Source organism: Aythya fuligula, chromosome Z, assembly GCF_009819795.1.
Source record: "Aythya fuligula isolate bAytFul2 chromosome Z, bAytFul2.pri, whole genome shotgun sequence".
NCBI lineage: Eukaryota > Metazoa > Chordata > Aves > Anseriformes > Anatidae > Aythya > Aythya fuligula.
Genome location: NC_045593.1, coordinates 1,588,930 through 1,603,863, shown reverse-complemented (window position 1 = coordinate 1,603,863; position 14,934 = coordinate 1,588,930). Strand labels below are relative to the sequence as shown.

Here is a 14,934-nt window from a genome sequence, read left to right as displayed (position 1 = left end):
TTGTCGCGTGACATCTGTGTTTGATTTGGGAAGTAAATACACTTGTTGGCATCGTCAGAGGAAACGAGACCGAAACACTAAATAATAATCTTGAAGGAAGCGTGCCTGTGAACGGGAGGGAATTGCATGAAACCAAGCCCGTGGGGTGTTTTATTTACTCATAATTTCTGCTGATTATGGGTCAGGCAGTGTCTTTGGCTGGTTTGTGGCTGAGAATCGAGCCACGGATGTTGGATGGCCCCAGGACTGGGACGCACAGATAATTGTTATAATGACTTATTAAAATTTCAAGTTTTTCTACACTTAAGTATTTTGACCCAAACTTTTTATTTGCCTCTTTTCCTGTTTTTTTTTTTTTTTTTTTTTTTTTTTTTTTTTTTTTTTTTCAGCCCCTACTTGGATTATCTGTTGATACTTACCTACGTTAAACACTGGAGCCGTTTCAGGTGCTTGAAATTGCTACCTTGAACCCTCCTTTTCTTTATTTAACTGGAGTTGGCTTTTATTTTTGCCTTCAGTGCGGGTTTGTTTGAAAAGAAACCGACAGCTTGATCTGTTGGGGAACGGCGAGGGGGAGTTTAATCTTAATTGCCTTGGAATATTCATTAAAGTTAATGAATGAGCTGTTTGGCTTTGTGTTTAAAGCGAGTGTGTGTTACTTCTGGTTGCATGAAATGTGTTGAGCTGTGGATCCACGTCTTCTGGTGGTGCAGTCAGTAGCTGTGAGCCTTCTCCAAGGTGATGGGCTGGATCGTACCCGAGCAGAGAACAACCTCTCCCAGTGCCCTGTGACGTCTCCCAGGCTTTCAGGGAATATCACTGGTGGAGGAAACCCATTTCTTGATGGTTGGTCTCTAATCCTTGGCCAGCAGTTGCTAAAAATCCCCGTGGGGCACAAGGTAAAGACATCCTCATTCACCAAGGAGGAAGATAACTCCCACAACTTAATCCCAAATACATTTTTCTCTACTCTTAACACCTTCCGCTACTAAGGGTGGATTTCATGGGCTTAGAGAAAATGAATCAATTACCTCCAAAACCGTGAAGCTAGCGTTTACAGTGCTGCCTCAGATATTTTGCTGCTTTGTTTCTATAAAGCATTAATCCTCGCTGCAGTGACTTCGGCGAGACCGAAGGGATGAAGGTATCTTCAGTCTGTATAAAGGATGCTGGAAACTTGGCTCCTGGGAGTGGCTGCACTGATTTCTGCAGCGTGGCTCTCCTCTTAAAAGCTCAGGATCCGACCCCCCTGCAGGATTTGAATCATATATTCTGTTTCCCATTCCCAAGGAATGCTAATTTCAATATAAAGCCGCCGGAGGAAGCAGGGTGTGGGGAACAATGTTCTGCTGTAAATAGCTATAGGGACATAAAGAGGCTGTGGGCAAAACAAATAAACCTCCGCCGCGAAGTTCTGGCGATGATCTGAAGCCGGATGATGTACAGATGTGTTTATTGATACAGATGGAGTTGTAAAGCTGCTTTTAGTGACTCCTCGCAAAGTTCTGCCGCGATGACGACGCTAACAAAATTACCCTGCAGTGCTCTGCATTTGTTTTTTTTTGGGGGAATAATAGATATCATAAGCTTAACGGACGCCCCTGCCAAGGCTTCAGCGCGTGATTTGCTGCCTCTTAAAGCCTTTAAACCTGGAAGGCAGAGCTCCCAATGTCCTGGCGCCGATGTGCTCAGAGGCATTAAGAAGATGGAAGCTGGATGGAGGCAGTGTTCTTGCTAGACACTTCGGTGATATAGCGGATAATTAAACCGAGCGCCAGAGTCTTCAGGAGCCACAAATATGACATATGGCTGATGTCCTGGGCAATCAGAGGTATTAGCAGGGATGTAACGAGGTGCTGTTTGTTTTCGAGCTCCCGTTGGCTTTGGTCGTTCAGTGGTCCCTACCTGGTGATGCCCAGCTCCCTAGGGAAATGCTGCCTGGAGGGGATGCCAAACACTTCGGGGGTGCTGTGTGTACAGCCCCCAGGGCTCCCTGAGTCTCCTATTAGGATCAGGGTAGGAAATATAACCAGTAAAGCCATCAGAAAGGTTACCAGATGTCTTTGAGACAAAGGAAGGTGATTAGAGGTCTAATGAGCCAGAGCAGTACCAATAAGAAAATGATCTTTTATTTAGAGAACGAAACAATGACTACAAATGGCTAAATCCTTGCTTAAAGTAATGCATAATTCGATATAATTAGATGCCTTTGGAAGGAAATAAAATATTAGCTTTTGATTTTTTTGCGGGAGGGGGAAGAATTTGTTCAGATTTTCGAGTTTGATGCAGATGTAAAACATCGTGATGGGGAGAAAGCTGGTAGGGAAGAGGTCCCTAACCTAGGTTATGGATAGCTGGAGGTGTGGATTCAGGCCTGGAAGTTGAAGTATACGATTGGGTTTATCCATCGTGTGGTCCAGAGCCACGCAGTGCTGCTTTTGCATATCTCTTCTGGGATTTTAGGATGATCGAGGCAGTCTATTGCAATGCAAAACATGATTGAAGGTGTTGAGCCAGATCAGCTTCCTGCAGATGATCAAGGTAGACTGTGATGGAAAGTGAAAATCACTCCCTAAAAGTAATAAACCAGAGGTTAAGTTCCATAAACTTCAGTTTTGTAACCATTCGGGGTGAAAAAGAAGCTGAAAAAGAAGCCGCACTTACTTCAAATGTTGTTTTATTTAATTTCTTTCTTTTTATTCTGGAGCTTCAACCCTCCTCGGTTCGAGGACTGCTGGCGAGAGCAAGCTGGAGGCTCGCTTCCCTCCTCCCTCTGCTTTTCTGGAGCGTGGCTGCCCGCACGCTTGCAGATGCCAGCAAACAGCAGGACCGTATCAGCTTGTTTCTGGCTCTTAATTGCGGGTAAATTGTTGCACAGTAGGCACGGTTGTTCAGCGGTGATGGAATAGGGAGCTACCCAGGGAGCTAAGCAGCTTGCCCAGAAAATCTAATCTGTTTTTTTTTCTTTCTTTTTTTCCTTTGGTTTCAGGATGGAGATAAGATGCCCTGAGTGTCAGGCAGTGCCCTTCCTCGGGAGGTGGCACGGGGTGACTTTCTTGAAGTCATTTCTTTCTTGCTCGTGAATTTAGGGGTTCCTGGAGCTGGTGCTGCTAGATTTGGGGGTTTGGCGATGGTTATCTTGGGGTTACCCAGCAGGTAGGGATCCGTGGGTCTCTGCCTTGAAATAAAATGTGTGGCCGGCCTCAGGTGGCGCCAGCATCCCGACCTGAGAGCCCCCATCAGGAACTCAGCACCAGCTGGGTCTGCTCACGGTGTCTGAACGGAGATCCTTTAAATCGGAGTGTCCAAGGAGGTTTTACACCAGCCCTGAGCTGTGATGCTCAGCAGGTTGGAAGCTGCTCCGTGATACCACCAAACCTCAGCTCCTGGGTCGTCGTCTCCTGGTTTCCAAATTTCAGGTACAGATCAGGAGAAAATCAGTGGTGAAACCATCACGCTGAAAGGAAAATTCCCCAGCGCCTCTCACGTAATATCAATGCTGCTTCTGCTTTTTCCTCGCGGGGGAAAATTGCAAAGCTTCGTGAGTCAATTAACACTTTCTAAATTATTTTTGAGATCAGTGGATAAATAGCCTCGTGTGCACGCACCCTGCGTTACCTGCGGAAGCTAAAAAGCTGCTGCCGTGCCTTTTAACTGCTCTCGGCCTCTTTTCTCCCTGATTTATTTGCACTTAACACATTTTTTGATGTTCAAAGGTCGGGTTTTGAGCGGCTCCTTCCAAAATGCTGACATTCCCACTTTGGGGAAGAAAGGCAAAGCTGCTTTCCACATCTCATAGTTTCCTCCTCCGAGCTGACGGGGCCATCCGAGCTGCACCCGAGGGCATCTTCCCTTATTGTGCACTAAGTACCTCGGGTACCACCGCGATATATCCTCGTCTAGCTTGGACACGGAGCCCAGAAATGCAAACGTGGCACATCCAGCGCTTGCTACGAGGGCGTAAAGAGGGAGGGGAGATGGGGACAGCTGCAGAAAACAACAGAAATTCTCCGGGGCGGCTCGATTTTACATAACTATCCCGCACTGCTGATAAAACAGCAAACTCAGAGATGCTCCGTGATAAAATATTTAAGTTCCTCATTGGTGCCGAAGGCTACTGCTGATTTCTCTTGGATTTGTGGTAAGGCGTGCCAGCGCTGTAGCATTCAACTAGAACAACGCCGGTGGATTGCCGCGTTTTAATGGACTCGGCTTGCTGTTATCATCATTTTTTCTTGTGTTAAAGTCTTCAGCACTCAAGTTATTGAGAATTTGTACTTAAAGTTGGGTTTGAATCCTTGCGTGCAAGACTTAAGGCTAACCAGTGGCTTCTCCTGGTGCCAGGAGAACCGAGGATGCAGTGGCCCCGATCCATCCTCTGGCGAAATCCCCTCCTTGTTATCTGGGCGCATCGCAGGTGGTGCTCGCTCCTGTTTGCTCCGTGGCTTTGGGAGCTGAAATAAATGGCATGCACAGTTAATTCCAGTGTCACCTTGCTAGTCCTTACACGGTCCCCGCGGAAAGGGAAGGGAGAGGATGCTGTGCTCGAGGACACATGCCAGTGGAAGATAAAGCTCGCATGAAAGCGGGGGAAGGCACCAGGGACTGGATTACGCTGTGGTCTGCCATAGCCTTAGACGCTTTCTTCGGGTATAATTTTAATGCTACTTTCCTTGTGCTGTTTCTGATTTTTTTTTCTAGCGTGTGGCTAAATTGTCTGTTGCTTGTTCTCGAGGCAAACGGATCTGCAGAGCTCCAGCTTGCTGCTCGTGTTTTGCCCGCAGCAAACAGACCCGCTTTGGCGAGGAACGGCAGGTTTGAGCTTGAAAAACGTTTAAAGACCAATTTCTGTGCCTGGTTGTGTGAGTTCTTTGCCTTCCTTTCAACGCAGGATCCAACAAGCTGATTTACTTGGCATCGAGCAGAGGAGTTTCGTTGCATGGATGGGGACGAGGAGAGCTCTTGGTGGCCAGGCAGGACAGGAGGAGGTAGAGGAGGCTTTTGCTTTGCTGTTGGGGTCAGGTCAACGGAGAAGATGATGTTATCCAGACTGATGGTCCAGTGAATTAGGATGTGGATAGGATGTGGACATGGCTCAGGGCCTGAGCTTGCAGTGTGGCCAGTTCTTCAAGTTGTAGAACGAAATAGGGGAAATTCAGGCAAATGTGCATTGTAATAATCGTGCAGGCGTTTGCGCGTAATAACGGGAACGACCGAGCTGCTACAGCCACCGAGGCCCCCGGGAATTGCTTGCTCACAAACACCACTGCTGCTAAATGGTTGCTTCTACCCCGCTATGGCTGGTGATTTAGGGTTGCCTGCTAATGTTCAATAAAACGTCGATTGGGGCTGCATTTCTCGAGTCGGTGTTTGCGGCTGCCCGCGTAGAAATGCGCTTTAACGGCCGCCGTGCTCAGTTAATTCATTTATTGCGCAGTATTTCAGGGCTGGCCTTGGACATGCTTTTACCAAATTTGTCTCGTAAAAAGGTGCCACGTGGTTCAAATGCCTCGCTGGCCCAGAGATAAATTAGTAAATCTGCCAGGCCCGAATTGCCAGCTGGTTTTAGTTTCCTTCCCAAAGAAGTCACCAGTTTCTCAGGGGTAGGGGTGTTAATAATTTTGCTAGTTAATGACTTGGGAAAGAGGGTGGGGGCTGAATCCTGAAGTATGGAAGTGCATGTAAATAGATGTCCCATAAATAAATGCCACAGGCATATGAGGAACTGATTATTTTACAGAAATATCGCTTCCTCTAATGGTAAAATAACAATCTGCCTCCGAAGCGCTCAGCTCTGTAATGTGCGATGCTTTTCCGAGTATGGGTTATATGCTGTTGCAATTTGTCTTAAAGGACAAATTAAAAAAAAAAAAAAAAAGCAACTAAAAAAAAAGCCAAACCTACTATAAAAGGGAAACCTATTAAGGGTTGAGCTTCTTCACGTCCTGTGGCTTTGAGTTGAATGTCCTGTTGGCCTCACCTTCGGTAATGATGTAGGAGGCTCCCAGCCCAAGCTTGAGGAGCCAAAATCTTTCTATTCAGACTCCTGGAAGTCCTTGAGAAAGTTTGGTCTTCAGCACAAATGGGCTGAAAGGCTGTTGAGAAGGAGTTTTACTTGACAATTGGGAGTTTTAATTGATCTTTAAGCAGATAGCAGGACCCCGAGCCATTAAACCGAAGGGCTGAAGCGTTGAAATTGATGCGATCTTCCATGGATAGTTGGTGGAGAGGGGAACAAAGGAAAAGCTTTTTGCTGTGGATTGTGTTAGTAGTAATTCATATATGTTCTATTTTTCCAAAACACAGGGATAAGTCCGTCCCTGAGCTGAATTAAGGGAGAGAAGGGAACATACATCAACATTTTCTCTGCTGCCTAGACAGAATCTGTTATTCATGGTAGCAGTCCTCTCCCTGCTCTCCGAACGGCTTGACCTTTGGTATGTCAGATCTGGTCTGTCACATCAGAAACATCTGCGGCTATCATGGAAGACCAAACCACTGCTCTTGTTACATCAGGCTTTGGAGATTTCCTGAAACTGTAGCTCAGAGCAGACGGCTGGATTCAGATGCGGTGGGTAGGGTTTGTGCCGTAGAGATGCTTGTGGTGGTCTTTAAAGAGGCATCTCCCAAAAATTTCACATTATGTTTAGAGACTGTAACACCAAGGGGTTGCTGGTCCAGCCAGAGCTTCCTCATCCTGCTCTGCAGTGGTTTTTGGAAGCCAGGCACCAGCTCTTAAATATAATGGCCTGGGTGATGCTAATGCCATCAAATTCCCCATGTGCGGCACGCAAACGAGAGCCTCCTTCTTTTTTGTTTTTTTATCTTTTTAATTAGAGATTTTGAAATACGGCCCCTTTATAAGATCCTTCAGCACTAAAAAAAGAGCTATTTTCTTCCTGCTTATTTCCTGTTTGAGGAGCAAATTTGATGATTTTTTCTAGGCGGTTGGCTGGAAGCCTGCTCTGCTGGCTGGCTGCAGGCCACGAGCGCCGGCAGGAAGACGAGGAGATTTACACCCTCTGATTTCGGTATTAGCAGGGCAGAGCAGTCCATGGGCCTGTCGGGGGAGGATATACAAATTTAGGGTGGTGTGTCTTTTGCCCATGAAGGTGTATTTCACTGCTGGGAATGACCGGGAGTTAGACTACCAGAGATCTTCTATCGTGGCAACTTGTTCATAAATACGAACGGCTTCGAATAGCTACTATGGCTTCCCCCAAATCTCTTGGAGAAATCAGCCAAAAGTCTGAGTCTGGCTGTGTTTTATAGGAATTCTTGAGATGAATCGGATCCAACTCAATGAGTGAGGAGCTGCCTTAAGGAGCTGGAGGTGTGCAGGTCCGCGTTTTGTCTTTGGCTAGCCGAAGGTCATCATTTTGAGCAGTGATCTTGAAGAACGCCAAGTTTTGCTCTCGCAAACTCCGAAAATGCTGACAAATCCGCGGAACGAAGAGAAAAGCAATCCTGAGGGTCGCACTTTAACGATTCGGTTAAAATGGAAGAGTTGGTTGTTGCGAATATACCCTGCACGTGCGGGGCATGCAGACACAACGGATTTGTTCTGGTGCTTGGAGTCGAAAGAGAGACCTGCAGAAAGATGAAGTAGAACCGACCATCGAGGCGTTGAATCCTTGATGAAAACCCCCTACAGCGTAAATATGTGGACGGCAAAAATAGATTGTTTCCGTGCGTTATGCTGAGCGGAGGCAGCAAGCAATCCGGCATAAAAGGTGCCAAGTAAATTAGATTTTAAAACTCTTGCAGGTTTGATAATCTGATCTGACATCGGTAACGTGGATTAGGGAGAAGTCTTTTTGACGAATAATAAGTTCATTTATTTTCTGTGATGGGGGAAGAGGCATCAAAGGGCAGATCCTGGCTCCATCTCCCTCCAGCTCGCTTTCCTTGGTGGATTTAGGCTGCTGCCAAGAATCGGGGCTGTAATATTTGTAATGAGCTGTACTCTAGGAGAAAATTGCCGTGCTGGAGGAGACTTCTGATGGGCCTCCATGCTGGGAAAGGTGAAATTTTCTTCCTTTGCTCGTGGGATGTTCAGAACCTAAGATTTGTGGTTTCTCTCATCTGCTCTTGGAGTTCATCAGCACCTATATGAAGGTGTCTATGTGAGGGTAGGGCTGATGGAGGAAGAGGTGGCTTCCGACTTTGCTGTCCATGTGGTTTAAGGGGAGACGTGGAGGCTCTCTTGGCACTAATAGGGATGTGATATAACACAAAACCACCAGGATTAAAAGCTCCTCAGAAAGGGAGGATGCTAGGAGACCTGTGGCTAAATAGCATCAGGGTTGCAACACGGTTTAAGTCTTTGAGTTCAAGCTCTCCCCTAAATTCTCTTATATCTATGCACTACATGGTTATTTACAGGTAACATTACCAAATTATTATATTTTTAGGTAATTATTTAATTTATAATGTTTACATATGTATCGCTATTATGCTTAAAGTCAGTTCTAAAACCTCTGCCTTGTTTCCTTGACTTTTTTTTTTTAATAAGTTGACCCAGCAGAGAGTTTCTCTGCAGAGCTATGCTGCTATCCGAGATCAACTAAATTATCCTGCTCCCAGGAGGGCTGCGGGGATGTATGTAAGTCAATGACTGTAGCGTTTTCAGAAGTGGCTAAAAAGCCTAAAGATTTATTTTTTTTCATTCAGAAGCTGCCCCATTTTATAAGTGGGTTGCCAGTTTCTGTGGCTCTGCTACCTCGCAGTCTTTTAATGTGCATCTTAAGAGTCAGCTCCTTGTCTGCATCAGGGCATCTCCACGGGGCTGTGACAGCCCTCTGAGCGGGTTTCTGCTGCCTTTCTGCAGGAATAACATGGGGTCAGGGAGCAAATTAGGGCAGTAGGGGGTTTGTTTCCGAGGATGCTGCGGTGTTCTGCTTCTCTGATCCTTCTTAGCTACTTATAATCGCTTTTCGTGGGTACGCCCTTTGAATATTTCTTGCTGGAACAGTTTTATCGGTTGTTGCGTGGTGCTGACCCTTCTGTCTATACTGTCATTACCTATAATTCATTTACTTTCCAACAGCCACGTTAACTTCTAGTTAGCTCTGCTTACGCGAGTCTCCATGGTCGTAAGAAATCAAGGCAATCCTGCACGCGTGTCATAAATCACAATCAAAACTCATTTTGCCGACATTGACGTTATATTCACTGAGGCATACTCGCTTTGATTTAACAATCCTGTTGCACTCCAAATAGCTGAGAGATGTCTAGCTTTCAAATAACATTACCGGGTGAAGTAATTGCGCTAGTTACCTCAAAATTAGCTGAAGTTGTTGGGTGGTATACATGAAATTTGACAGCGCGCTAGGAGTTAGGCATACGTAAGTATCTGAGGACTGAAAGCTTAGCAGTGATCGATACTGGGCAGCCAAACAGGGAACGAAGGGGCTGCTGCAGCATCAGTCTGCAGCTCGAGTAGGATGGAGGAGGTGTGGGCATGCACAAACAGACAAATTATAAATGGAGTGCACCTTTACAGCAGGCCTCGGGAAAAACATTAGGCTGATTGTGTTTAAAATAAATCCTTGTCTCTCTATGGCTTCTGCAGAGGTATGTTTGAGGTCCAGACTTCAGCTCAGCTGTGCATCCTGGGTTTATCCAGCTTCTAAATATGCTCTGCATAGTCAGTATGCTGACTTATATTAGAAATAATAAAATAATAATCCTCCTGCTTTGTTTGCAGTGGCCATGAGCTCTTAATTAATCCCATCTGGGTATTCATACCTACAAACTAACCGAGTCACCTCATTTAGGTAATTCCCCCTGGCTGGTAATTCCCCTGGGTTACCCAAGCAGATGAATGCAAGGGGGATTCTTCCAAATCGCATCTTCCAAATTGGGAATCTGAGCGCCCAGCTCTCCATCAGTGTGGGTTATGCTGCTTCTGTACAAAGGGGAGCCATTTATTTAGCGTGTGCTTCTGCAAACAAACCAGACCACATTTCTACTTAGGTTATTTAGTGAAGCGTCTACACCTTGTTTTATTGCTTCTGCTGAACATCACCCTGCAAAACTTTTTAGAATTGTAAATTGGAGCTAGCAAATACGAGAGGACATTGAGTAACAAAAGCGTAGCAGCTTTTTCTTTTCTTTTCTTTTTTTTTTTTTTTTTTTTTTTCTTCCTTTGGAAACCAGCCTGTGGAAGAGTGAATTAGCAGTTCCTAAAATATTTACATTTCTAGATTCGCTCACCCATGCTTTCTCTCTCGCGTTTTCTGAAGCAAGCAGAAGGAAATCGCTCTTTTTCATTACCTTGGTTTCCTGCCCTTCAGCTATTGTGCGAATTGAAAGTGAAAAAAGGTCTTGTCTTGATGTTAAGTAACCTTGCAGACTTTAATTTGAAACAAACAAAGCATTTAAAGCAGTTCTTCTCTGGGGGATTGTGCTGAGTGCTATTAAATTGCTGAATATTTAATAGCTAAACATGCACCAGAGCCTGAGGTCTGTCCCCCAAATGATAAGCCTTTTTATTAAATGAACTTTAATTGCTTAATAATTGGGTCTTCTGTAAGGAAAGATGGGGATCCTGATAAGCTGCCAACCAGATTGCATGGTAAATCAGAGCTGGGTGCTGCTTTCAATTAGGTTTCTTAAGTAGGTTTGGGTGTAATGCAGCGAGGTGCATCTGCGACCCTTTGGCTACAAGAGCGAAGCATCCCCGTGAATCTGTGATGTTTAATTCTGGAGCCTGTCTCGGAAAGTGACTTTCTCAGAAGGGATTTGCTGCTCTGTTCCCCCGAGCCAGCTCCCAACAACCCAAACATCTGCGTAGCTTCAAAAACAGTCTGAGAATGAATCAGCATCAGCCAGGAGACCTGCGAAGACCCAGAGATGGTTTTAAGGTCTTGTATACTGTGGTCCTGCAAAGAGATGAATGAGTCCTGAACGTAACCACGGAAAAAAAGGTGGCTGGTGCTTTTCTTTGAGACACAGCAAGAAGGTTTTGGTGACATCCTGATTTGCTATGCACGGATGTTATGAATTTTTAAAACGTGGAGATGTTGTGACACCGCAGAACGGGAGATGGTGCAGCGACAGGGCAACGTGCAGGGGCACGGCAGGTTTGGGACTGCTGGGAACACTGCTAGAGAGAAATAAAAAGAGAGAAATAAAAAGTTACACCACAAATCCATGTGAGGAGTCGGTCTGTCTATGCTAGAAGTTGTTTTCCTTGCCTGAAAACAAAGCTGTTGGGATTATTGCATGGATTTCTGGGGCAGGATGTAAGGGGGTTCCTCTATTATGGCAACTGTTTTAGTCCTAGTTTTTACAGTACACTGTTAAATTTAGATGTTTTTCCTCCTGGAAAATCTGTAGTTTTCAACAGTTTTCCTTCACTGTTCACACCGTCTCTTCCAACTTTTTCAGGTAAAAAGCTGAAAGCGTTGAATGTTTGCGTTTTTCTAGATTATATCAGCTCTGCTGGGGGTGTAAGGCTTTTGTGTGTGTATCGGTGCTTGTGGCCAGGTGGGAAGCAGCATCTTTGCTGGCATGGGGACGTGCACGAGGGTGGCAGAGCTTGCACAGATGGGGATCAGTGGGTCTACCAAGGGCAGGTCCAGCTCCCACCAGTTATCCTTGAATACACACAGCTATTTGGGAGCACCACCCTGCAGTAAAGAAGCAATGTAGGCTCCCGGTTATGTGGAGAAATCCCTCAGGAAACCTTTCCTGAACCTGTTTGTGGGGAATCCCCCTGCCTCAGCTCCTGGGAGCACTGTGCCCATGTTGAGATGTGGCAGCCTTGGGGGTGCTCTGTGGGATGGGAACACTGAGACCTGGTGGGGGACCCCAAGACGGGTGTCTGAACCACGAAATGAAGCTCCTGGTCTTCCCTTGTGCTGTTATTCCCTAGTATAATGCCTTTGAATGCCCGAGTGCCAATTTCATGTCAGGAAACTCAGGTCCTTCCTCCTCTGCTTCCTTAGTTTAACAGCGCCTTTGGACAAACACCTCGTGAAAGCCTTCATAATCTGAAAGATGCTCGTTTCCTCTATATTTTTCAGTTGCTTTGAGTGTCTTGTTTTAAGTTTTCTCTTCCTTCAAATGTATGTTTGTGCATACTTCTCCAAGGGCCTGCATTTACTAGGCCAAATTCCCATAGCGGCGCCTGCACTTTAGGCCTCACGCTGGCCTGGCCTTGGGGTTGCCTCTCACTGGTGCTTTATATCTTGCAGTCTGTGTCCTGTTGTTTTTTTTTTTTTTTTCCCCTCTGTAGCATGTGAAGGATGTGGCCATCATGTTTCTACAGGATTAAGGCTGGGGTGTTTGGGAGTTAGGCAATTAAAGCTCCTAGCTCTGCTCTCTTCCCCTTGTAAGACAAAAACGTTTCTTAGGAAAGCAGACACAGGCCCTTCCCTCTTTGAAGTATTTGACTGTGACCTAAAGGATTTCTTCAAGAGAAGAAATTTCAGATCATTTTTCCTCTTCTTCAGAGGGAAGGGCAAGGAGAAATGCAGAAAGATGAGACTGCAACATTTTTCTAACCCCGTGTAGTTGTGCCCTCCTTTGAATGCTTTTCTGAGAGGTTTGTGTTGCACGATAGTGTCTGTACTTCCTTCAAGTTGTTCCTGAGTGGGTTTGTTAGTAACAGATGCAATTTGTTGCTCTTTAACACATCTTTTCTTTGCCGTTAATGAGTATAATTTACAAAGGAAGGTGTTAGTCACCCAGCCATTACAGCAATCTCTGAGTAGTTTTCAGAACATCACAATTATTTATTTTTATTTTTATTTTGAAGTCTGGAATGTTACCAGAATCCAAATCGACATGGAAACAGCAAAGGACTTCTATTTTCAGCAGCTATCTAACTGCTTCTTTTGCTTGTGTTTGCAGGACCGCTGAGGTTTCTTTCCCAGACGGAATCGGTCACGGCTTTTGCGGGAGACACGATCCTGCTCAAGTGCGAAGTCGTCGGGGAGCCCATGCCCGTGGTGCACTGGCAGCGAAACCAGGAGGATTTATTCCTGAGCCCGGCCGACGCACGGGTGGCCGTCTTGCCCTCTGGAGCTTTACAAATCAGCAGGATTCAGCCTGGGGACAGTGGGATCTACAGGTGCCTGGCGAAAAACCCAGCCAGTTCAAGGACCGGGAATGATGCAGAAGTCAGAGTGTTGTCAGGTAAGAGCTGCACACTTTTACATCACTTTTTTCACTTGTCCGATTATGTCCTTTGGTTCTCAAGCTGCAGTCACTCCTCCAGGGGCAGCTAGGCTGATTTATCCCAATTTCTAATTCCTTCTACAAGCTTCCATGTTCTTCATTACATGGAAGAGTTTGGAGCCCGTTAGAAGCAGCGTGATGCAAAGGTAAGGAGCTGACACTGTAGGGAAATATTCACATTGCCTAACTTTAGGTACCTCATTTAGATGTATATGAAGCTGGTCTTTTTATATGGTTAATAGAGAGAGACGAGTAATTCCTACCTCACAGATTACCCAAAAGTTACTGTCCCCAAATACTCACTGAAAGAGGTCCTCTTTCTCCAGTGACTAGAAAAGCAATCTGTCGGGACTAGCTGCCAAATTTACCTACTCAAAGCTGGGTTACTTGGATACTTCAGCCCTGATAAGATCTGCCAAGCTTCACAGACTGCAGTTTGGGAGCTGACACAGTTTAACTGTGTCAGCCAGTGTTATAAACTCAGCCAAGTGAGCAGCACCTTGCTGTTCCATCTAATGAATCCATCAGTTAAATGGGATGGTTACCACTGCAGTATTTCACCAAGAACTGGGCGTCAAAAGAGCGGTCTGAAAAAGGCATTCCTTCAAAATCTCCTTCCTTTCTAGATCTGCCTGCTAATGTGTAACCGCTAATGAAATCGGGCAGGGATGCTGCATTTTCAGAAATTGTTTGAGATGCTTCTCCTGAGCAAACGCCTTGCATAATTTCTCCCTAAATAGTTCTCACTAAATGAGAGGTGGCGGAAAAGTCAAAATGCTTCCAGGATCACCATGAGCCTCAGCCGTGTGCTGTTCCCTACGTATGGGGCAGCACTGAGGCATCACTACTTCTGCAGTCATTAATGTCAATTAAGTTCCCTGCCCGTGAATCTTATTTCTCCAGTTTTCTTGGCTGAAATTAAGACTGCCACAGAGCTTTGTGTGTCACAGAAAAGCTGGAAGAGTTCTTTCAGCTGTCTCAGCTTCAGAGTGTTATTTTGCCATCCGTCTGTATTCCTGATCATTTGTGGATGGATCGGTGCTTCTTCCTTTTCACAGCTCTGGCTGTTAACTTTCTGAGAGGCTAAATGGCCTCTCACGCTGCCTGGGGAGGGGAGAGGGGGAATTCATATTCGTTTGTCTCTTCCCAGCACGTTTGAATTTTATAGCAGAAAAACACTGGAGCAAATAATGAGGAAAATATCTAACAAGGAGCCAGTGGAGTCCGTCAGACTTTGGCTTAGGGCAAGCAGCACAAGGCCTCATTTCAGGATAATGGGAACAGACAGCAGCTCTTATAAGAAATGAGTGGTGTTCCTGAAACAAAAAATTCAGATCTTATTGAGCCTCTTGGGAATTTGGTTCTCGTGTGCACGCTTTGATGGTTCAGAGCTCTCTGATACTTTGCTGCTAATTCAGCCTCTCCTGTTTTCACTCGTTGGCAGAAATCTATCTTCAGCTGCAGCTTTCCTCTTCTGTAATTAGCGAAGGCAGTGTTTTTTTTTTTTCCCCTGCTTAGCGCAAAAACAACAACAACAAAACTTTCTTTCAAAAGGCAAGGTAGCAAAAGAAAAAGGCTTAGGTAGTACATCCCCTCTCTGTATTTTTAAAATGTGCCTTCTCCTCTGCTGGTGGTTATGATCTGTGATCGCAAGATCAGAGATGAGAGATGCTGTGAAAACACAGCACCTCTGCAAGGACGTGTGGCAAAACTGGCTGCGATCCTGGCAAATAATTTATGATCTTC

General features: G+C 45.5%; 1 protein-coding gene across 1 annotated transcript in view; it reads left to right on the top strand.

Moving 5' to 3' along the window:
- The window catches only part of DCC (DCC netrin 1 receptor), a 360,844-nt gene that overhangs the window by 126,089 nt on the left and 219,821 nt on the right, over positions 1–14,934 (top strand). The window contains exon 3 of the mRNA XM_032206156.1: positions 12,862–13,146. Coding sequence (XP_032062047.1) covers positions 12,862–13,146 — 285 coding nt within the window. The remainder of the gene's footprint in view (positions 1–12,861; positions 13,147–14,934) is intronic.